Source organism: Pezoporus wallicus, unplaced genomic scaffold (assembly GCF_028554395.1).
Source record: "Pezoporus wallicus isolate ANWC-B61680 ecotype Strahan unplaced genomic scaffold, APGP_CSIRO_Pwel_v1 contig_227, whole genome shotgun sequence".
Lineage (NCBI taxonomy): Eukaryota > Metazoa > Chordata > Aves > Psittaciformes > Psittacidae > Pezoporus > Pezoporus wallicus.
This window is the reverse complement of record NW_026635704.1, coordinates 1,206,518-1,231,753: the sequence shown is the minus strand read 5'-3', so window position 1 is coordinate 1,231,753 and position 25,236 is coordinate 1,206,518. Positions and strand designations below refer to the sequence as shown.

General features: G+C 36.0%; 1 protein-coding gene across 3 annotated transcripts in view; it reads right to left on the bottom strand.

Annotated features, from left to right (window-relative positions):
- CDH19 (cadherin 19) overlaps window positions 1-25,236 on the bottom strand; it is a 114,106-nt gene that overhangs the window by 7,032 nt on the left and 81,838 nt on the right. For all 3 annotated transcript variants that reach the window (XM_057397399.1, XM_057397398.1, XM_057397400.1), the window contains exons 4-9: window positions 19,208-19,327; window positions 17,770-17,934; window positions 16,802-16,986; window positions 15,909-16,162; window positions 12,271-12,407; window positions 8,137-8,258 (exon numbers count right to left, since the gene is read on the bottom strand). In XM_057397399.1, the coding sequence (XP_057253382.1) occupies window positions 8,137-8,258; window positions 12,271-12,407; window positions 15,909-16,162; window positions 16,802-16,986; window positions 17,770-17,934; window positions 19,208-19,327 (983 nt within the window). The remainder of the gene's footprint in view (window positions 1-8,136; window positions 8,259-12,270; window positions 12,408-15,908; window positions 16,163-16,801; window positions 16,987-17,769; window positions 17,935-19,207; window positions 19,328-25,236) is intronic.

Below are 25,236 nucleotides of genomic sequence, written 5' to 3'. Positions count from 1 at the left end.
AGGCATTAAAATCTTGAGAAAATGTAAAAGATTTTCTGGATAAAAAGACCATTTCCATTAATGAAAAAGTAATTATATATTCAGTGTTTTGTCCTTTTTTTTTTCCAAGGTGAAAAGTATATAGTTCTACATTTGAACAAATCCCTCTATACAAAACCTATTTCCTTCTAGCCCCCAAATATATTGACATCATTCAACTGATGTATTATAGTTCCAGTAAGTGAGATAGGGTGATAAATTCATCTGCTGAATTGTTCATTCTGAATATTATAACATCTTGATTATGGAACTTCTTGACTGCTTTTTTACAAGATAGCAAAATAACCTTCATTTACAAATATGTCAAATCAGTTAGTCACTGCAAGATAAAATAAAACCCAACAGTTATGATTCAAAATAATATCTTTCATGTCCATAAACAACCACATTACAGTTAACAGAAATATTTCTGCTTAAAGGGAGCTTATGTTATTTTTATCAATAAATATTAAATGACCTAACCATCAACATAGATTAATAAGTCAGTATCCTTGCTGATCAGAAAGAATGCAAACTGAGGCAAGACCACCAACTTTCAAAAAAGCTACTGCCCAATTTGAACTTGACTCTATTTTACCAATTATCTGTGTCTTGTAGATATTTACAACCAAAAGACTTGGAGCCTCAACTTTACCCAAACCTGAAAGCATATGAATGCTAGAAGCAGTGCTCTAAAAGCAAACCAGTCAGTCAGTGGAAGTGGCTATAGCTTTCTATGTGTCTTTGAAAAGTCTTTCCTGATTAAACCATTTTTTCAGAGATCTAAGACTTCAGCACATATTCTTTTTCTTTTCAAGCAAGCTAAGTTTGATGAAATCATCACAGCAGAGTGTAAAATGTGTCTTGCATCCCAGAAGCTTTGTATTCTTAGTGCTGTTCCCTTTTTATATGAAATTTACTTCAAGTTTGTGTTTTCATTCTGTGGAAAAGTGAGGACGCTTGAGATTTTTTTTATTGCCACTAATCAGAGGAGTGATCAGGCATGTGCCTGGTGCCAATGTAAAAAAGATAAAGCGTCTTGAGGAAATTTTTTTCCCTTTCCTCAGAGAAAAAAAAAAAAAAATTACTAAAGCAATACAAATGCATGTATAGGCATGCAGATCAAGAAATCAGTGAAAAGCCATAACTGAACACTAATATTACCTTGATAGTAAACTATGGGCTTAATTTTTTCTAAGGGGTTATATTTCCCAGAACATGTTCAATACGATCAGCAGAAGGGAGCTACATAGCCAGTCTAAAACCTGAACAATGGCACATTTTCATGATAATATTCTGACATATACCTCACAAATTAAAAAAGAAAAAAAAAACAAACACAACAAGCCAAACCTACAAAACAAACAAACCCCCAACTAAACTTTATTGGCCTTTGTTAATAATTTTCTGGTAACCTCTCCAAGGCTGTAGCTGAGAAAAAGCTATGTATATCTGTCCATACAATTCAGTGTGTCAGGCTAGACTGAAGATGAAGAGTAATACAGCAATCAACACAGACATATTAGCCACATTTAATTTTATTTGTTTTGCTTTGTTTCCAGTTGAGTTACTTGGTAGAGAAGAATTACCTACTCACTTACCAAAGGAACAAACCAAACCAAACCAGAAGCATTAATTAAACTTCTAGTTTTCATTCACATTAATAGTTATTCAATCAGATAGTAACAATGTCTTTAAAAAGTATATTTTTAGGAGCCTCTCATGTTTGAATATCATAAAATTATTACAGTTGTGACAGTTACCATTTTATTTCATTAGTAACTTTCACTAGATTACATACAGAAGGTATATGCATCCATAAATTCTATGTATATCTAATCCAATCACTAAAATTCTGAGGAGTATCTGGCTAGATGAAAGAATCACCCACTTCCCTTTTTTATGATCTGTACTATGCTGTTAGTCAACACAAACCTAAGACTTGAGATTATTCTAGACATACTCACATGCCTTTAAGGATTCACCTTACAAGCAGGAGAATATCTGGAACATAAGAACAGGGCAAACCCTTATTGTTTATTTTTCATTATATCACTTCCACTAAGATTCAGCAAAACCCAGATGAGTCTATGAAATATTCAGAGAGCAATAGACAGCTCTGATTTTGCTGACTATAAAGAAAAAGTCACCCAGAGAGAAGGGATTTTTTTTTTTTTCCTGCTTTCCTAGGCTTTTTCACGTATAAACTATGAGGCTTTGGCCCTTCACCAGGGAAGCAGGCATCACAGACTGAAGAACTGCATTTACTGTTTGTGAGTCAAGGTTTAAAAATACCCTACATTTAATGTGCAAACAAAGAAAATAGAATGAATGATGTGTTGCCTTTGCAAGGTTTTATCAGTTGTTGTATTGACTATGCTGAAATTTAATTACTGTAAAATCTCTTATTTCAAATCTCATTAATCTAGGAGCTTTAATAATCCAGCAGTCCATTTGAAAATATACGTTTCTTTAAAATTCAGATTCATTAACTTGATTTTTCTTGAAAAACTGATTTAAGTTCATAGAGGTGGGTCTCATTTACTATTTCTTTCTAAATACACTGAGATCACTGCTGGGAACAGCAAGGGTTACTTTGATCAAAGATCACAAAAAGATGTGGCTGGTTATACTCATCTTCGTCATCCATCTGATTAGTGGTCACTTTCAACTAATAAATATCATTAGTGAAGGAGCCTAAGATACCAGTAACAACTCTGATCTCCCATTGATTTTGTGTAAACACTTCTGGACTGAATGTATAGCTGCGTGTTATTTGTTTTACAAATAACAAGGTATTGAGTAGATGTCAGCTTGATAGTCGATGAAAATACACTGAAAATCAATTTCCTCAATTCCAAGTGGTCTCACTGACTTTTAATTATGGAGATGTCCATCTGCACAGCCATCACTAGCGTTAATTTTGATGGTAGAGTGTATAATTTGGGGTCCTTTGTGTTTCCATATCCAAATATAGTCTTAGCATTCCCATTAAACAGATGGAAGTAGGAACAGATTTGATACCTCTCTAGTTTCTTTTGTTTTGCTTTCTTCTGTGTCCTTCAAGAGCATCTCTGTTGTAGTTTATAGGATGTAAGAGATCTGATCATCCACCTGTTTGGGAAGTAAAGAACTGGTTTTCTTCAAACTGACAGAGCCTTTTTAAGTAGTAGGTTCTTTGTCATTGCTCAATAATGTTTAATGAATATCAGAGTTTAGTGTAGGTAAAAGACTATAGTCCACTATAGTCACTAGCTGCATTTTCTAGGTAGACCTTCCACCTCAAGACCAAGGCTGTCTTTTTGATGGTTACCAATTTTCTTTTACTTAAAGCAAATTGGCATAATATTGATCTGATTTCTCTCGGTCTACTGTGAAGAGTTTCTTCTCAACTGTAACTAAAATGATGCAGATCTCAGCAAAGGAATAATAATTACAAAGCTCATGCCATGTGTTCTGATTTATACCATGGCATCATGACGCTGAGGTGCCTTTTTATGCTTGTATATGCTGATAAACTCTTCCCACCTGTTCCAGTCTACCATGAGATAATGTTGTTGAATCATGGTCCATATAAAGCAGAAAGAGGAATTTTCCATATGCCACTCTTCCCACTGTTTCAGAATGTCAGACGTTACATTCATTTCATCTACAGGTGTAGTTTAGGGTAAGGGCCTGCTGGAATATATGGTGTTTTCACAGCTTGGCTATGGTTTTATACTCTAACTAGTGTCCTCATTGTTGTTGTTTCTTTTTCCTTTTAACTTTACATTTTCTTATCACTACTAATAAGATCAGTTTTTTAAATGATAAAAAAAAAAAACAAAACAAAAGGAAATAATAAACCTCGGTTTACTAACCTATCCCTTTCTCTTTTCTGCTAACAAAAATAATTTTATATCATGATTTGCTAGGAAGGATCTGTTTCGGCTAACTGCTCATTTTTAACATTAAATATAAACCCCTAGAATTTGCTTAAAGATTTCCCCTTTTCTCATGTCAACATTTCATTATGTTAAAAAGTAATATCAAACAAGTACTCTTCACTTGCACTGTAACTCCTGATTATTTTATTATGTGCCAAGAACTGAATAAATAAATCTGTTTTTTTTCTTTTCTTTAATTCAAAGTGCTCTGCATATACAGTCACTTCTTTGGATCTAATAAAAATCACTAAGCAAGCTGGAACATCAAAGTCACTTTATATGTGATCTCCAAATTGCAGGAACTTAAAATTGCCAGAACAAATATGCATTAGAGAAGACAGCAGTAATTCAGAATGTAGATGTGTTCAGTACAGCTTGTCTTCAGCTGAAATCTATTTACTGCATGATATGAAGAAAGACCAATATCCATAAAAGGGCGAAATTACCATGCATATAAATGCGTACGTTCTGGAGGGTCAGCCTGCTTATGCATAAAAGATATTTGATGTAGTTTATGTTGAACTTTCAAGCTTCACTTTTAGGCTTAGTTAATTTATTAATGCCTTGGTATTTAAGCTTTCTGGGTCAAACCCATTTTTGCTGAGATGTCTCTACTGTCACCTTTGGGACAAATTTGGTCCATTTTATGTTCTGGCTATTTTTACCGAACGTTTCCTCTAGAATTCAACAGTTTGTAGTTACCGTACACACACCCAAAGGATAACTATAAAGAATTAATACCTCATTGTGGTGATCACTTACCATGCCTACATTTATAAAGTCAAAAGATCTGATCAAAAGGTTATCAGGGGTTCAGATGTCTTTTTAATATTGTTCTATCCCACATGACATCCTTGTCTCTAAATTGAAAAGACATCAATTTGATGGATGGACCACTTGGTGGATAAAGAACTGGATGGATGGCCGCACAAAAAGAGTTGTCATCAATGGCTCAATATCCGGCTGGAGACCAGTAAAAAGTGGTGTCCCTCAGGGATCGGAGTTGGGACTGGTCTTGTTCTACATCTTCGTCACTGACATGGACAGTGGGATTGAGTGCGCCCTAAACAAGTTTGCCGATGACACCAAGCTCTGTGGTTCGGTTGATACGCTGGAGGGAAGGAATGCCATCCAGAGGGACCTTGACATACTTGTGAGGTGGGCTGATGCCAACCTCATGAAGTTTAACCATGCCAAGTGCAAGGTCCTACACCTGAGTTGGAGCAATCCCAGACACAGCTACAGGTTGGGCAGAGAAGAGATGCAGAGCAGCCCTGCGGAGAAGGACTTGGGGATGTTGGTTGATGAGAAAATGAACATGAGCCGGCAGTGTGCGCTTGCAGCCCAGAAAGCCAACTGTATCCTGAGCTGCATCAAAAGTAGCGTGACCAGGAGGTAGAATGAGGTGATGCTGCCCCTCTACTCTGCTCTCGTGAGACCTCACCTGGAGTATTGTGTGCAGTTCTGGTGTCCTCAACATAAAAAGGACATGGAACTGTTGGAACAAGTCCAGAGGAGGGCCACGAGAATGATCATGGGGCTGGAGCACCTCCCGTATGAAGACAGGCTGAGGAAGCTGGGGCTGTTGAGCTTGGAGAAGAGAAGGCGTGGAGACCTCATAGCAGCCTTCCAGTATCTGAAGGGGGCCTATAGGAATGCTGGGGAGGGACTCTTCATTAGAGACTGTAGTGATAGGATAAGAGGTAATGGGTTAAAACTGAAACAGGGGAAGTTTAGATTGGATATAAGGAGGAAATTCTTTCCTGTTAGGGTGGTAAGGCACTGGAATAGGTTGCCCAGGGAGGTTGTGAATGCTCCATCCCTGGTGGAGGACCAGGTTGAACGAGGCCTTGGGTGATATGATTTAGCGTGAGGTGTCCCTGCCCACGGCAGGGGGTTTGGAACTTGATGATCTTAAGGTCCTTTCCAATCCTATCTATTCTATGATTCTATGATTCTACTTGTTCTGTTACTAGCTATAGCTGAACTAGGATAGAAGTCTATTTTACATAGGAACTTTCATGTTCAAGTAATTTTGAAAATAGTGTATTTAATACTGGTAGTGAAGTGAAAGTGGTTTTGAAATATTCAAAATAAAACTTTAGCTGTGGTTAGTACACAGCTGACTTTTCGATTATAGGACAGTACAGAACTTTAACATGAAATGGATAGTGAAAAATTCATTCAAAATTTCTAATAAACATGATGAGTAGATTTAAAATTATGCCAAAACCCATCTATCTATCTTCTTTACATCCATTTTTATTGTCAAATTTCAGATTATAGTCCCACAGACTGAAATATAATCCTTTTTGTTTTGGGTATAATAATAAAGAATCTTTTTTCTGTGAGTAAAAAATAAAAAGAAAAATAATAGCACTGAAGGAGATAAACTATCATCAATTCTGTTTCAAATCATAAACATTGAAAATAATCATAAACTCTGACTGTGATGATTATGTATTTCAGTAACAATTTCCTGATGTTCTTCCTAAGATCACTTGTTAATAAGATTATTTAGCATTCTTGTTTTGTTCTCTAAAAGCTAAACTAAAGATGCTTATGACTTTCAAAAAGCTATAGCAATTAAAAAAGGAATAAATAAATTAGATTGACATTTTACCTGTCTGTAAAATGGGGAAAATTATCATGCTCAATGATAATGTTAAACAATGTTAAAGAGGCAGAATTCTGTATCTTATGCTCAAAGAGATTATTATTATTATTACTATTATTATTATTACTATTACTATTATTATTATTATTACTACTACTATTATTATTATTGCTACTTTTCACAGTGCCATTTTTTCCAGTGATTCTCAAAATACACAGAATACAAATACTTAATTATTATTGAAAAGTAACAAATAATGGGTTTGCACACAGATGCTATTTGTTAGTGAGCAATGACAAAATAATAAAAACTTTGGGAAATAAATCTCCTGGGTTTTTTATATTATAGGCAAGTCCAAAACATGGGTTACAAATATTCATTTTATAAGCTTCCATATTTAATTCATGGTGTCTTAAAGACAAGGAACATGAAGCAGCATTTGCTTTAATGCCTGTGCTTGATTTGTCAATGAGTTACCCAAAGTCCAAAAGAAATGTCTTGTTCCAAGCACCTCTGAACAAGAGGTCGCTTTTGCAGAGTGAAAATTACCAAATGCAGAATGAACAAATCAACTGCTTATACAAAAGCATGAGCAGATGCAAAAATCCATGAAGAAATTACTTTAGCAACAGGGAAAGCTTTATTTAACTGCAGACTAAAGTCAAAGTAAACCAAGCTGCAGTAAAAAGAGAGGCTTTGTGATTCAGAAATCAAAACATAGTAAAACATTTGAAATTAGCCATCACAGATACCCCCAAAGGACTTTTTGATATGTCCAAGTAATGCTAAAGCATGTCATGAAAAAACATGCATTTTTCTGTCTATAGCTTTTTCCTGTTGCTTTTTTCGTTTTTCATTTTGTAGCTTTAAAATAAAAAATACAAATAAAACAAACAAACAAAACAAAAACCCTCTACCCCCAAAACAAAACAAAACAAACAAAAAAAAACAACAACCAACCCCCCCCAAAAAAACAAACGACTGTTGGAGTCAACAGTGTATCTAGGGGGAGGTTGAGGCAACTGACTGATGTTACAGCATTCCCATGCTGATGAGTAGGAAATGGAAAAATCCTACAGGGAAGGATGCTTAATACAACAATCTCTTAAGCTGACAGCTAGTGAAGCTGTTACATGGGCTATAAATGAAACATCAATTCACAATAAACGAGTATCTGGTATGAAACTAGTCTTAGTTTGGTTCTTCCAGACTATGTTATGCTGTTGCTGAAAATACTAGGCCGAGGTTTTACACCTGTGACACTAACTGGAAGCAAATCTGTGTCTTATGCTTTTTTGTTTGTTTGTTTTTTCAGAGTTTTCTGTCTGTACTGCTCTATTACCTGTTTTTGCAGGCAGACAGGATGTGATGATTTTGTTTTAAAGTGGGAAAAGTTAACGTCAGTCTTCTGAAATTAAAATTGCAAACTATACATGTATAAACAGAACTAACTTTGGAAACAGACAAAATACGGTCTGTATGTGCAGTACTGAAATGATCAATACTGAATAGTAGCATCACAGAACAAATCTTTATTGTAATGAAGAAACTGATGGTTAACTCCTTCACACTTACCTGGCCAGAAACTGCATTTTCACAAACAAACGTTTCATAATATTTAGGGAATTCCGGTGCATGATCATTAATGTCAAGAACTTGGATATACACATTTGCTTCTGAAATTTTTTCAGGATTTCCTAAAGGTTAAAAAAAGAAATCAAAAGTCACAAATAATTTACTTCATATTTTAAAGTAATGTGGACGTTAGAAAATTTTACAATTCTTAAATGTATTCTGTCACTCTTCTTTTTTACTATTTTGTAATTTTGAAGCACTGGGAGAAGGTTTCACCAGAATTCACATGCTTTAAAAATATTTCTGCCACTGCTGCACATGGAGAAATTGCCATGCTGACTGACTTAATAAGCTCAGCTTTTGTTTTTGCTCAAAGTATTATTTACATAGCAGGTTTAATTATTAGATATTTTGTATTATGAAAGCTGTACTGCTTCTGTTATCCAAGTATAGTTTATTAATGTGGCTTTAGATATAAAATCTATGTCAATATGGCTTATTCTTTTATGTAAACAAAAATAAACTGCTAATATAAGGCACTTTTTTCCTGCAAGTACTGCATTTACACAGGGTGTAGTGCTCTAAGTACCTCAGACAATTAAAAGCTTAACTTTACTAGTTTCATGGTGCAGGAGTTGAGTATAGACTAGGGTGCCTTACTTAAACATAGGGCATCTTACTTAAACATAAACTTACTTGTTTATGTAACAAAAATGTTTAGAAATATGTCACCTAATACCCAGGGAAGGAAGACATGGAGGTCCATCACTCTCCTGGACAAACTGGTTGCACGTTTTGGACAGACATATTCTTTGCTGGGTAAAATCTTGCTGGATGACCAGGCCCAAAGAGTTGTGGTGAATGGATTTAAGCCCAGCTGGTGGCTGGTTGCAACTGGTGTTCCCCAGGGCTCAGTTTTGGGGCCAGTTCTCTTTAATATCTTTATCAATGATCTGGACAAAAGGACCTAGTGCACCCTCAATAAGTTTAAAGACAACACCAAGCTGGAGGGAGTGTTGATCTGCTGGAGGGTAGGAAGGCTCTACAGAGGGATCTGGACAGGCTGGATTGATGGGCTGTGGCCCGTGGTGTGAGGTTCAACAGGGCAAAGAGCTGGGTCCTGCATCTGGGTTACAACAACCCTATGCAAAGTTACAGGCTTAGGGAAGAATGGCTGAAAAGCTGTTTGGCAGAAAAGGATCTGGAGGTGTTGATAGCAGCCTGAACATGAGCTATCAGTGTGTCCAGATGGCCAAGAAGGTCAATATTGTCCCATCTTATATCAGAACTAGTGTGGCCAGCAGGACTGGGGAAGTGATCATCCCCTTGTACTTAGTACTAGTGAGGCTACACCTCCAACTGTGTTCAGTTCTGGATGCCTCACTAGAAGAGATACTGAGTTGCTGGAGTGGGTCCAGAGAAGGGCAACAATGGTTAATGGTTGGACTCTATGATCTTAAAGGTTTTGTCCAACCTAAATAATTCCATGATTCTATACTGAATACTTTTCAGAAATCCTTTTTCCTGTCAGCACATCAAATCCTCATTTACATGGCATAGCACTGAGAAATGTCTGCCTTCCCCAAGATGTAATTTATTACTCTAGTAGGCAAGAAGCTTCACTGCAACATTTATTCCTTTCTGTCTCACTTCAAACTGTATGGGTTTGGTTGGTTCCTACTTGGCTTTTTTAATGTATAATTCACTAGCTGCTTGGGGCAAACATTTGTTTTCTTGGATCTTATGGAATCTGTGTTGATAGCTTTGAGTCTTTTGCCAAAGGAAATGGCAGCAAAAGCAACTACCACAGAGATAAAGGGCTAGCTACTCAGCAGTTTCACATTTCTATTCCTCACGTGCAATCATAAGAGCCGTGCTAATTTACTAAAGCTTATGATCTGCCTGAGTCATCTCAAAAATACTTCTCTGTGGGATGACATTTCTCTTGTTGAATCCCAACATCCATAATAAGATGATAGGCAATGAAACAATGCTTGGCTTATTTTTTTAATAAAACACAAAAAGTGGTACACATCCCTTTTCAAAATAATACAGAGCACAGGACTTAATCAACCTCTTTTACTTAATTCAGAAACAGATATCTAGGGCAGATATTTGGCTGGACTGGGATTGAGAAGAAAATTTTGTAACACTTATTAGGAGGCAGGGAATACCTTTGGTGGTTTCAGTCATAGACAAAGTGACATGGGAAGGACTCAGCTACCTTGGTGTCTTCCTGCATTGCTTGTTCATAAGATTAATGGATACTATATTGGCTTTAAAGCCTACCATTTGTTTGCACAAATATTTATATATCACCTTTCAGCCTAAAGCTGCCATTCACATCTGTTTTACCAAATAAACCTTTTTTATTTATGTTTGGTTATAGTCTCATTTCTACTTCCTTACTATATATCAGTTATCATGTGGTTATTCTTTTGTCTTTGTTTTGTTTTGTTTTGGCTTCAGTTATTTGGGGCTTTTTTTTTTTTCCTCAGCATATAATTGAATGATGAGGAAGGGCATTTCTCACATTGCTGTTGGAAGATAACAGTATGGAAGTTTTAAATTTTCCTGAAATCACAGGAAAAAATTCCTGTTTTTTTGAGAGGAAGCAACACATTACAAAAAAAACCCCACACTCTTGGAATCAGTGTCTGATAAATATTTAATGATGATTTTAGGTGAAGCAGAGTGACTCCTTCAGTTGAAATTAGGGAAGATTTGGTTTCAGTGGAACAAAGTCATCCACAAAATGTTGCATAAACAGTATATAGTTATAGGAATAAAAGGCTATTCACAATATAAATCATTTCAGTTATGCCCCTACCAAGGTGACCTAACTTCTATGCTTTTGAATATAGTATTATAGACAGTGACCTTATCATCATTAAAGAAATAATGAATAAAAACATGAAGATAATGAGGGCTTGGTTTCTCTACAATAACTTTCATTACTGTGAAAGACTCACTTTCTTTTGCTGCAGGAGACAGTTATTCATTTGTAACATTTAGGTCTTTTCTATTTTATTGTTTAACTAAACAGAATAGTCCAGATCAAAGTCATCCTGCTGTGTTTCCATAGCACTATTCAAGAAATGACAAAAATATGCCAGAGATCAATTTTACAAACACCTGCCAGCTGCCCAACAACATGAGAAGTAAAATACATTCGTGCTTAAAAATTCACAGAGAAGCTGAAAAAGATGATAATGCTATTGATTCCTAAAAACAATAAAAGACTTCAATGAAAACAGCTATTGAACTTCCTATATTAAACTTCTATCTGTAATATTCTACATATAAACAGGGAATGCTCCTTTATAGGAACAATTAGGAACAATTTATAAGTATGTGTTCAAAGTAGTCTTAGTAATAAATAAAATTTAATTGAAATTTGGGATTAAAAACCATGATAAAACTATTTGGCAGAACCTGTCCGATTTATTGATTGGGCTCTAGTTTCATAAGTTTTCTCCCCTTCCTGAAGATGGATGTGATTAGTTTTCAAATAATATCCAAATAAACATGTTAAACTGCCTTATAAACCAGTAGTTGTTCATTTTCTAGATTGTTGTCTCAGAGTTAATGCAATCAGATCACTAAAACTACAAACAGCATCTATTTGCATTTGACTTTAAGAAAAACTTGACAGGTGAAATCTATATAAAGGATGCTTCACAGTTTTAATTGTCATTGAATAGAAGTCTAGCTGGTTTGGACCTTACATTCACAATTATTTAGACCCACAGGTTTCTGATTGGTGTTAAATTAGATCCTAGCTAATTTCACACTAGTAAAAGATCTGGTGTGAAATTAACCAGGGTCTAATTTAACATAAGATCTTGCACTGCAGAAGCAATTCATATGCCTCAGTATAACTTGAAAGCATTACAGTCTCAATCTTATTACAATTTTCTTTTTTTTTTTTTTTTTTGTTTTTTAATAAGGTCATCTTTTATGAAAAGAGCTCAAATGCATCCAACTTTGATTTAACAAATTATTTTAATAATGCTCCTTAATGTACTGTAATGAGAAAGAAGCATGTATTCTCCACTTAAAAGAAGGCATATTCAGGGGATAATTACAGTTCACAGTTTATAAACCACTGTATTCCTTAAATTTCTTACTCACTTGTTTCTGTGGCTGTAACAGTTATATTGTGCCAAGAAGTTACCTCTCGGTCCAGAGGTTTAGTTGTAATGATTGTTCCATTGTGTTCATTGATGCTGAACAATCTTTTTAAATGCATGCCATGGACAATAGAGTACCTGCACCAAAAAAAGTAAAGAGATTCCCTAATACTGAAATGTTCCATCAGGAGCAAGGACATAGAAAGTTATTGTCAGCTGAGAAAAGAGAGCTGTGCATATATACATATAAATGTGTGCTGTAACAACTCAGATCATGAAAAACGTACACTTATAAACATTTAAAATTCACTGCTGCCAAGATCAAAGCTCTTCTTTTTATATAACTAAATATGTCTCAGATCTATATTAATGTGAACTGAATCTGAAATGCATTATTCATTTTTACTTCTAAGTCAAGCTCGCAGCAGGTGAATGACTTCGTTGAAAAGAAACAGCGAAAGTGTCACTTGTGAAATGAATAACACTAACAGCTAAGTGGCGGTGTAATGGCAAACCTATTTTATCATTGCTGACATGCTCTGATGCCAAGGGAATGATAAAGACAGACAACTATCTGTAATGAGGTGACACCTAGACAGAGTACAAAATCGTAATACAAGAGATGATTTCAAATGAGTCCAGTGTTCCTGAGTCTTCACTGAAAAGGCACTGGATGCTATGTCCATATGTGGACATGCACATGCACACATGCATACATACATACCATTCAAATTGTTAAAGTCTAACCACTGGTCACAGGCCAGAGATGGACTGAAAAAGACACCAAAGACATTGGTTCAAATGGAAAGGGTATTTACTAGTATTTTTCATGCCATACAAAAAGAAGATCATATGTCACAGTTCCTAGTAGAGTCTATTTCATGGAAATAAAACCTGTTTGAAGAGTTGAAAAGTTTTTACCACTCCACTTTGCAATTCCCTCTCATATTGTACCTTTAGCTGTGCTTGACAAAGTCTTTCTTTCTCCTCTTGGCATTTAGGACTGCAACTCCAATTATATGCCAGAGGTTGGATGACTCTCTAACTTATTATTTATAGTTACATTTTGTCTGTTTTGAAAATCAATAGAAGGGTAAATCAAGGAATCAACACAAAAACAGTCAGCGAAAGTTCTTATTTAACCCAAAGATTTGACATTTATAAACTTCTATTTTAGGGATTTACAATTTTTTTTTTTTTTTATGTGAGTATTCTTCATCATCTCTACCCAAAGCTTGTTTATGGTTTTCTCATATTCGGTTTTGTTTTGTTTTGTTTGTTTGTTTGTGTTTTCTTTTTTTTTTTTAATTGCAAACTGATTCTTGATAGATAAGTTTCGAAAATCAGTGTTGGATATTTTTAGTTATATTTTATTATTGATGTAGTGAGTTTTTGTTGCATATATTTTTTTCACTTTGAGAACTGGGGTCCACAAGGCAACACAGCTGCTTTCTATATTATAAGCAACTGCTGTCGTTTCTGATAGCAATGATTTAAAAATTAGATTCATATACATGCCATTTCACCCAATAAACATATCTTTATATTAGAAATGACATACTCTATTTTAAAGAAACTCAGTGATGCAACGTATGCATTGCTGTTTTGAGACTATGCAGGCATATTCACTTTGTAGCAAATTCCATCAAATATTTCAAGCTAAGAAGTCATAGATTGCACTATGGTTGCATGTTTCACAGGAGCTGTTTCAGTCATCTAAAGAAACCACAGAAAAAGCTCTTTTTTTTTAAAAAAAAAGAAGTATATGTATATTTTTATTTATTCTCATTTAATCTATTGCCAGTTTACTTAATAATAGTAAATGAATGTAAAATCATAACAAATGACCTTTCATTGACTAAACCTCTGAAACCATACTTATAGATACATACATATATATATGCACACACATAGAATCATAACATCATAGAATCATAAAATGATTAGGGTTGTAAAGGCCTTTAAGACTGTCTAGTTCCAGCCCCTCTGCCATCAGCAGGGATGCCTTGCAGTAGACCATGTCGGCCAAGGCTCTGTTCAACATATATATTTTTTTTATTAGGAACCTACACACCATAAATTATTTTGTGGCTCATCCATTTGTCCCTGTATCCTATCTTATCAAAATTGCACACTACATAGTGACATCATGCAACTCAAGAATTTGTTGTAATTATAAACTCCATATTAAAGGTTAATGACCTGCTTTCTCCCTCAAGAGACAGCAAAATTATTTTGCAAAATTAAAAACCCTGGGGGCCTCTTCCAGGCCACTGTCTAAAATATTGTTCTGTCTCAAACTGATTGGAATAATGTACAAAGTTCATTTATATAGATTTCTGGCTAAGGGTCAGGATTTAACCTATTGTACTGGTTTTGGATGGGATAGAGTTAATTTTCTTCATAGTAGCTTGGATAAGGCTGTGTTTTTCATTTGTGACAAAACCAGTGTTGATAACACAGGGATGTTTTGATTATTGCTGAGCATTTCTTACACAGTGCCAATGTATTTTCTGTTTCTCATGCCACCCCACCATCAAGCAGGCTAGGTGTGCACAAGAAGCTGGGAAGGGACACAACTGGGACAGCAGACCCCAACTGAACAAAAGGATATCCCTTACTAATGACATCGTGCTCAGCAAAAAAACTGGGAGGGGCTGGGTATTGGCCACCTGATGGTAAGCAGTTGTTTGGGACTTTTTTCTATCACTAGTTTTCCTTGAGGTCTTGTAGCTATTCTTTTCCCTTTTGTTGTTATCGTTGTTTCTTGTTGTTGCTGTTATTATTATTATTATTAAGCTGTCTTTATCTCAACCTATAAGTTTTCACACTCCTACCCTTATGATTGTCTCCTGCATCCCAGTGTGGGGAGTGAACATGCAGCTGTGCTGTCCTTAGAAGCCTACTGGGGTTAAACCGTGACACCTAGAATAACCTAGACTATCACAATGAAAGCATAGAATCGTAGAATCAGAGAATGGTTAGGGTTGGAAAGGACCTTTAGATCATCTAGTTCCAACTCCCCTGCCATGGGCAGGGACACCTCACACTAAACCATGTCACCCAAGGCCTTGTCCAACCTGGTCTTGAACACTGCCAGGGACGGAGCATTCACGACCTTCCTGGGCAACCTATTCCAGTGCCTCACCACCCTAACAGGAAAGAATTTCCTCCTTATATCTAAACTTCCCCTATTAAGTTTTAACCCATTACCCCTTGTCCTGTCACTACAGTCTCTAATGAAGAGTCCCTCCCCAGCATCCCTATAGGCCCCCTTCAGATACTGGAAGGCTGCTATGAGGTCTCGATGCAGCCTTTTCTTCTCCAGGCTGAACAGCCACAACTATCTTAGCTTATCTTCATACAGGAGGTGCTCCAGTCCCCTGATCATCCTTGTGGCCCTTCTCTGGACTTGTTCCAACAGTTCCATGTCCTTTTTATGTTGAGGACACCAGAACTATACACAATACTCCAGGTGAGGTCTCACAAGAGCAGAGTAGAGGGGCAGGATCACCTCCTTCAACCTGTTGGTCATGTTCCTTTTGGTGCAGCCTATGAACCAAGGTCAGGAACAGAACTAGCCTTTGAAAATCACAACTGCATTTATGTTTGAGGCCTGTTCATATTTAAGTTGGGTACCTGATTGGGGAATCATCATCATCTGGATCTCTAGCAGTTACAACTCCCACCAGTGAACCACTCGCAGACCCTTCAGCAATCTCCATCACATAATTCTCCATGGTGAAAACTGGAGGTTCATCAGCATCTTCCACATTAATTTTGACAATAGTTTTGTCTTCAAACGGTCCTTCTTTCAGAAAACGGTCATCAATGTACCTGTTTACAACTTTTACTCCAATATTGTATCTCCTCTTACTTTCATAATCCACTCTCTGTTAAGAAAGAAAGAGAGAAATAGAACTGGGTTTTTGTTTCATATTTGAATTAAATACTGTTCAGGAAGTGGTGTGATATTAAAAACAAAAAAGTGCTACCCTTCTTTTGCAAATTTTACAAAAGGAGTTACTACTACGATATTTTTGTTCGGTTAAAACCACTTTAAAATTAAACTGTATTATGCCTTTTTTTTTTTTGCTTTCATATGTAGGCTGGCTTTAATGTTACAGTTAAGCAACACTAAAACAAGTCTTTCTGTAGAATGACACCCCTAAGAAAAACAAAGTTTAACAAAAGGTGTTCGAAGTGGGGAAATATTGTGCACAACTTATTTATAAAGATTTTACAGATGGTGCACAGAAGTACATTTTCTCACAATGGGAATATACTGATGCACAGATAGGAATAACATTAAGGTACTTTGTCACTATTGTATTCAGCAGTAATGAGTCAAAAACAGTAAACAGAAAGAAAAACATTTTTCTTTTTATTCCGCCAATATCCTAACCAAATCACAAAGGCTGAAGAAACATACAGTAGAATGCAAAAAAATAAACCTGTTTTAAACATCCAGATTGTTTGAGGAGAGTCATTCCACTCTTCAGGGATTTTTTAGAAGGTTTCTGAGATCTTACCTTTTTCAATAAGATGATACCTTCTTGAGTCTTATTGTTAGTAATGATGTCAAAAACATCTGAAATATCTCCTTCAATGGAATAGCTCATGGCTGCATTCTCCCCTATGTCACTGTCTTCTGCGAAGACTTTGCCTACAGTAGTGCCCACAGGAGCCTCTTCAGAGACACTCATATAATAGAGTCCTAAAGAAATAAATACCACCACAGTTTAGTGAACTGCCATGATTAATATGTGCTGTAGCTATGATGGCCTAAGGATCTCAGAAATTTGGGTAAAGCCAAGACATATTTCACAATGAGAATGGTGAAACATTGGAACAAGTCACACACAGAGGTGGTAGATGCTCCATCGCTCGAAACACTAAAAGTTGGTCTGGACAAAGCTCTGAGCAACCTGGTGTGGTTGAAAATGTTCCTGTTCACTGAAGATGGCTTGGAATACATGACCTTTAAGGATCATTTCCAACCCAAGGGTTGGAAAGCTGTGATTCTATTCTATGATTTTATGAACCAACAGGATGAAAGAAGACGGGAGGGCTGCACTTCCCTACTGCGTTTCACTAGTTCTTCCTGATAGCAGAGCTAGCAGAGAAGGTCAACTAATTTGCCAAAAATTTTACAGTATCTGTTGGAAAAGAATGAAGAAAAGGAGAAAAAGAAAGAAGGTGAGGTAAAATAGTACTAAATATCCTGTAGCCCAGATTTTAGGCTTATATAAAGTAAATTGTATGGAAAGCAGTTTAGTAAGTCATTTATCTCCAAAGCCTACTGATAAAAACAGCAGGCCTGAGGTCTTTTGTAATGATAGGTTTCAATTTCTTTTTTGAGCTTTGTATGGAATTCATTCTATTTTTATTTAAATCTATATGCTGAAGTCAAAGCACAGACCTTCCAATGAACTTAACAGAGTTATAGTACGTCTAAATTTCCTCAAGACTTCAACTATTTCAAGTAGCCTATACTCACGCTGTTGAAATTTAGGTGGATTGTCATTGATGTCAGAGAGGTTGATGGTAACAGTGGCTGTTGCTGAAAATGACCCTGCTTGCCCAACCATATCTTTAGCTTGGATGATGACCAAATATTGATCTTTTGTTTCTCTATCCATTTGTGAAGCCATTCTGATGACCCCTAAAATCAAAAAGTATAATATAGCAACAAATAATAGTCCCATTTTTTTCCCAGTATCCGACCATATATTATGGGTATAAAATGCATCATTTGATGCAGTTATTAATTGACATGCACAGTACACTGTCCTAATATTGAGAATTAGTATTCATGGTAACATCTATGATGTATGACAGATACATTCTGCATACTTTGAGACATAGGGAGTAAAACATAACATATATCTCCTCCATCATACATAACCATCTTTCTTCACCAGTGTAATGGTTTAAGCCCAACTGGTAAATCAGAGCCAAGCAGCTGCTTGCTCATTCCCCCCCACCTTCCTTCCCTCACTCCTGGAGGGATGGGAGGAGAATCAGAAGAATGTAACTCCCATGGGTTGAGATAAGAGCAGTCCAGTAACTAAAGTGTAACACAAATCACTACTGCTACCGCCAATAATGATAATGATAAGAGAAATGATAAGGGGAGAAAACACAACCACACTCCACCTACCAACCTATACCCACCCTGACCCGAGCAGTCATCTAGCCCTTCTGGGTAACTGCCCCCAGTTTATATAGTGGGCGTGATGTGCTGTGGTATAGAATGCCTCTTAGGCTAGTTTGGGTCAGGTGTCCTGTCTCTGCTTCCTCCCGGCTTCTCCTCCTCCCTGGCAGAGCATTAGACTCAGAAAGTCCTTGGTCAGAGTAAACATTATTTAGGAGCAACAAAAACCATGGGTGTTATCAGTGTTGTTCCCAGGCCAAAAGTCAAAACCACAGCACTGCAGCAGCTACTAAGAAGGAGAAAAATGACTGCTACTGCTTAACCCAGGACAACCAGAAATCAGGATTTTTGGAGGGATGTCACATATTTGTGGTTTCTTTAGCAGGAAAGATAGGAATTATCCTGGGTTCAGCAGGAAGGGGGAGAGTGAGCTAGCGGGTGAGTGGTTCTGGGTTGCCGGCTGGGCTTAAACCACAACAGAATGTCACATAATGACTCATAAAGCTGTTAATCCAGAATTTTTTGTAGGTCCATTTGCTGGATGAGGTACTCAGAGTCCAGCTCATTTCCTTAGCAAGATAATTTTCTAAATAAATTGTTACTTCTTCAGACAGAGAGAATTTCAGAGAAAGAATTGATTTGTTTCTAAATATGCGACCTATACAAAGATGCATAAATGTAAGGTAGTATCAGTTGATGTTTGTGTTGAAATGAAGACATTTTTGCATCCATTTTATGTTATTTTAGTAATGTTTTCAAGTTGCAAGATCATTTTTAGTACCTGTTTTTGGCTCCACAGAGAAATAAGGCTGTCCCTGAATGAGACTGTAAAGTAGACGGGCACTATTCCCATAAGAAGGATCATCACCGTCTGTAGCTGTTACCTGTATAACTGAAGTACCTTAAGGAAAAATAAAATAGATTGTGCTTGTTGTCTTCTTGTATAAATTACAAAATATAAGACTTTTCTTTTTTTAAAAAAAAAGCTTTTAACATACCAGTTATATTACCAAGCAGTCCTGAAAATTTACAGGAGCAAATGGCATGCTCTAAAATTCATCATTAAAAAGGGAAAATAGTTCCTCAGCAGCTATTCTTGTTGCATTCAAATTTTCAATTAAAATATAAATAAATAGCATATGACTTTTCAGCACTGTATGTTGCTTAAAATCCTACATATCTTCTGATATGTGAATGGAGTACAGAAAATTGTTTCTCTTGCCCTTGTATATTCTTCAAAGTATCTTATGGAAATTTCCCATGGAAATAAGAAAACACAGCCACTTTATCACCAGTAGGCCTACTGAAGAAATTAATTGTTAGCAAGCAAAGCAGCCAAGACGTATAACAGGGCTCTGGTAATATTTTTTTTTCTTGAGTCTTTAATGAGCCTGTCCCATTGCAAGAGAGACAGCAGAATCTGTAGTGCAAAACTGCAGCAGAATCAATCTGCAGAACTTGATTCCATCTCTGGCTGGAAGCTGGTTATGTCCTCAATACAAGACTGACAGCAATCTCATGGCAGCATCAATGCCATGAGATTAGAAACATTCACAGTAACATCATTTTGAAAGGTAATCGTTATTTTTGTCTTTTTTCCTCATCTAGGTTCTGCATAAGGATACAAATATCACTTCTTGTAAATAATGGCAGGTAGTCAAGCTACTTTCTAAAACTTTCTGGCATATATTCATACGGTTGCATTTGCTTACTAGTATAGCTGGAGGAGAAAAAAAGAAGAAACTATGATGTGCAAAGAGTTAGACCAGAAACACAAACTCAAGGTTGATACTTATGTCCAGTAAAACAAATATATCATTTCTGAATTTTCCAGCAGTTCCATACTTTTATTTTTAAATAGAAATTAAGAAGGCTTTCTCATATAAGGGTATGTTGAATGAAATATTTTGATTATTTAAAAAAAAATCCGTTGCATTTTCTCTCAGTTTATTCAGCAGCACTTGAAGTGATTCCATAATGCATGTTATCTTCTCTCAGTATAGAGGTAGATGGAAATGTTATCAATTGCCACTGTCTTTTGGAGTTATATGTCCTTCAAAACATACCTACGATACCGAACTTATGACATATAGGCATGCATCAAATATGTGTGCAGATGTTAAATTTAAAATGACAGATTAATATTTAACCAGGGTACATATATGATTCAGAAATAACAGTATTTTTAATAAGACCGAACGGTAAAGGAAATCTTCAACTACAAAACCATTAATTTTGTGTCAGCTACAGTCTATGGAAACTGTTCTAATACAGGAAATTCATCCTGTAAGACAATTGAATATTACTTGAATGCAGTCACTTTGAAAGAAAAAAAAAATGGAGTGCTAGTAAGGAAGGGAGTAATGAATAATAGAAGAAGTACAGTCTGTTATAAATGACTTTTTATACTAAATAAACCCAAGCACCCAGAACTGCGTTTAGAAATTGACCTGTTTACAGCACCATATTTAATAAATCAGGAACAAAATCCAACATATGTAGGACTGCAATGTTATTACAGCTTTTGTACATCTCACTCATTTAAAGGTAGATACATTTTCTGCATGATTTCTAACCATTAGTACAAAATGTTGAATCTAAACCAGCTTTTGCTCCTTCTCTAAGCCTCACCCTACATTTCTGCTTGCCTCTTGACTCTTCCAGAGTATAGCAGGAGGCAGAAGCATGGAATTTGCCTGCTTAGGCTCAGTGAGGTGCAGCTGTTGGATATAATGAAAAGGTAAGCTAGCAAGGGGCACCTGGGAAAGAGGGAGATGACCTGGAGGAAAAGCAATAGCAGATGTCCTATGCTCTCAGGAGGAAGACTATTTCTAAACTGAAGAGGCCATAGACCATATAAAGAGAAGGCATAGTTTTCCCACACATTTTTTTATGACAAAGATTTCATGATCACTCTATGAGACTCTACATTACATATAGACATATAAACTATGTATAGACTAAGCAGAAGAAAAAGGTTATCCTGCATTTGAATATGCTTTTCTTTTTTAATTTTTCACTGCCATGAAGCCTGTTTTTCTTTGTACAGTTAGCCTGCAGAGAAAAAAAAAAGTAAACCATTTACTGGATGAAATCATATTTACCTATGCATTTCTATTTTAGTGATAGAAATTACAATGTGAATGTTACGTAGTCAGAAACTCCAAAAAGCCATTTTTTGTAACTCCATGATTGGACAAGAATAATTGATCAGATACAAACAATATCTTTAAAACAACCAATTAACACAGAATCATCCCACAAACAAATAAACAAAAAAACCCAAATAGCCCCCAAAATCCAACTCTTGTCATTGCAGGCATGACATGATATAATTGACAATTGAACTATGATACAGTTTCACAACATGTATGTGAAAATGGACATCATGGCAGGGGCAAATTAACTGTGTAGGCTTTCAAACATGTGGTTTTGAATATGGGAGTCTGTGTGATGCTGATGTAAAGTTTAGCCCCAAACATGTGGTTTTCTTTATAAGCAATGTCTTGAACTGGATAGCAAACATGCTTACACATTTATTGCTTTTTAGTATCTTGATTTAAGGCAAACTACATTTTGCTGGTTGCTGTATAAGATTTTTCTTTGTATTTCTGAAGCCTTCATTTTACCCTTCTTAGCAAAACATATTAGTGCCAAATATATATTGCAACCCATTGAGTAGACTACAGGGCCCTCATATGGCAAACTGTTATTAATTTTTCTAACTGGAACTTAAAATCTATAAAAACATTAAATACCCATGCATCATTGCATGTGAGTCTTAACTGTTTTGTCAGACATACTGCATTAATACAAGTTTAACAGGTATATCGAAGATACTTAATGTATAATTGTACCAAATGGCTTAGGGAAAAGCACAGGCCTGTGTTATCAGAAGAGTCCATTTGCTGGCACGCTTTTCATTTACTGTGCCACTTGCATATAAAATCTTAATAAAATTTAGTGCTGAACCTAAAAGAGAGACAAGGAAGAAGTAAAATGTATTCTAATCTTTTGGCCTATTTGTGTATTTATATTGATATTTCTGCTTAACTTTAGGCAAATTTGTCTGCATAGATTTTCTGGTTTTTTTTGTGGTTCTCTGAGACAAGTGGCCAGCTGCAAATAATTCTATCTTAGCTTCAGACAAAGTGTTCACTAACAGTGAACTGCTTTCCCAAGTATTGGTCACACTTCCTGAGCATGTTTTCTGTGAGGAAATTGCTAGGAGATTCTAGATCTAGCATCAGTGTGTTGAACTGCTAGAGAGCTCTGAAAAAGACTAAAGTGCAAATCTATTGAACTGTATAATTTAAACTAATTCCAGTCTACATCCCCCATTATGCAAGAGGATATTCTATTTTACTAGGAGAAAAACACTGATACTGATACCATCATGGTACCAATATTGCAAATTTTCACTAGTTACTGTTTCTATATACTGTGAGCTTAAAAATTTCCATGTAAAGATTAATGCTTTAGGATACACACTGAAATGTTTCACCTCAGTCCCTATCCTCTGAAAAGCAGAGTAAGTGAGCGCAGAGAAGTCCTCATGGTACCTGGTTCAGCCATTACATGCACTGGAGCTGACCATTATTAAGGTATAAACTGTTATACACCACTCTACTTACATTCTATATGCCAGATATACACAGTAGTACACCAGTAGTGTAGTAGCATTACATGGAAAAGTAGGTAAAAGACCGATCTCTGAAATAGCTATAATATTAGTGCTGGACAGGTAAAACGTAGGAGAAGCAGTGTAGAAAATATATCAAGATCCATAGCACTGACTTAGATTCACATACCATACACCGGATGATTGCAAATCTTAGTGTTTACTATTTCAGGTAGTCTGTGTCTGAGAGAGGAGGCACACAGGGATCTTATGTTATTTTTCACCTATATTGACCAATGTAATGTGGTGTTACTTCAGATTTTTTTAATTCTTTTTTTCAATATGCTCATCCTTAAGATAGGAGCTCATCATTAAGACAGAAAGGTAACATAGAAAGAACACTTAAGTCAATTTTTTGTATACTTTTATGGACGGTTACAGAAACTGTGAGTTTAAATAAAGTTAAGTTATCAGCTATTTTAAAACCACTTTTATAAGAGACCAAGTGCTTCATAAAAAACATTTTGCAGCAAAGGGAAAAAAAAAAAGGAAAAAGAGCATTGTCAAAGTCTTAAATTTGTGTGATACCAGATACAAATACACACATAATTCTAGACAATGAACTATGCCCATTATTATTGCAATCACATTTGAAATAAACCCCAAAGGACAAAAGTCTTTGATAAGGCACCTATTCTCTTATCTGCACGCCTGCATGAATGACCAAGATGGAAAGGCTAGAGGTACCCTCTGAAGAACCATCTGATTATGTCAAGAAAAAGTAATTTGACAAAAACCTCAGTGTAAAAGTCTGTAGAAAAAATAAGTCTGCATGGGAGAAAATGGCATAAAAAATGGCAATCATACACCCAAAAATGATTTCCCTGGTAGAAGGCTGTATAAGCAGGATGTCTAAGGAATAAATTGATTAAGTGGATATCTTTTGTAGCTGGTAGTGAATTTCCTGGCAGAAATTAGGATACTAACCCCACTTTTGATTAAACCCCAAGCATGAATATCCTCTTCCTGCAACTCCTGTCCATTCTGGCAAAAGACAAAGTTTACAGCTCCCTGTGAAAGACTGACTGAATCTGCCCTAAAAGTTGAATGGGTAATGCTGAATGAAAAATAGTTTTTATTACATTTAATGATCACTGATGTTATTACGTTAATGACCTCATTATTTCATAGCTCTTTAAGTAGCACAATATTTGAATTTTTTTCAATATTACTTGTAAAAGAAATAACCCAAAGAAAGAGAGACATAAATTTAATACATTACTGGAATAGTTTCTCTAAGGCTTAAAGAATCCTTTGATTTTTTACAATATTTTTTCAAATTTATCTTAATAACAGATACATTTCTTTGATTAAAAAAAAATATTTGATGATAGCAGTATCTCTGGCATACCTTTTTATGTCAGCTGCATTCATACTTCTTTTTTTAAAGATTTATCTGTATGTCATAGACATTATATGACAGGCATATCTGTATGCTATAGACATTTGACAGGCTGAGAAAGTTGGGGTTGCTCAGACTGGAGAAAAGAAGGCTGCATGCAGGCCTCATAGCAGCCTTCCAGTACCTGAAGGGGGCCTATAAGGGTGCTGGGCTGGGACTCTTCATTAGGGATTGTAGTGATAGGACAAGGGGTAATGGTTTCAAACTTAATCAGGGGAAGTTTAGGTCAGATATAAGGAAGAAGTTCTTTACTGTGAGGGTGGTGAGGCACTGGAATGGGTTGCTCAAAGAAGTGGTAAATTCTCTGTCTCTGGCAGTGTTCAAGGCCAGGTTGGACAGAGCCTTGGGTGACATGGTCTAGTGTGAGGTGTCCCTGCCCATGGCAGGGGGGTTGGAACTAGATGATCTTAAGGCCCTTTCCAACCCTAACTATTCTATGATTATGTATGCATATGAGTATGTACACATATATGTGTATATATATTTTTTTTCAGATGTTTATTTGCTTCATATTTGTTGTATTGAGTTTCCACATACATGACAGATCATTGTACATATCTGTTTGATCATGCGGAGGTGGGAAAGAAGTGTTGGGATTAAGTTATTCCTCTTGACAAGAAAAATTATAATTCATGTGCTTAGGAAATCAGAAGTGAAGCTGACTGATGGGAAAGAGGCTTGACAGTTTAAATAGGTAAGCATCACATATGATGTAAGGATGGTCATG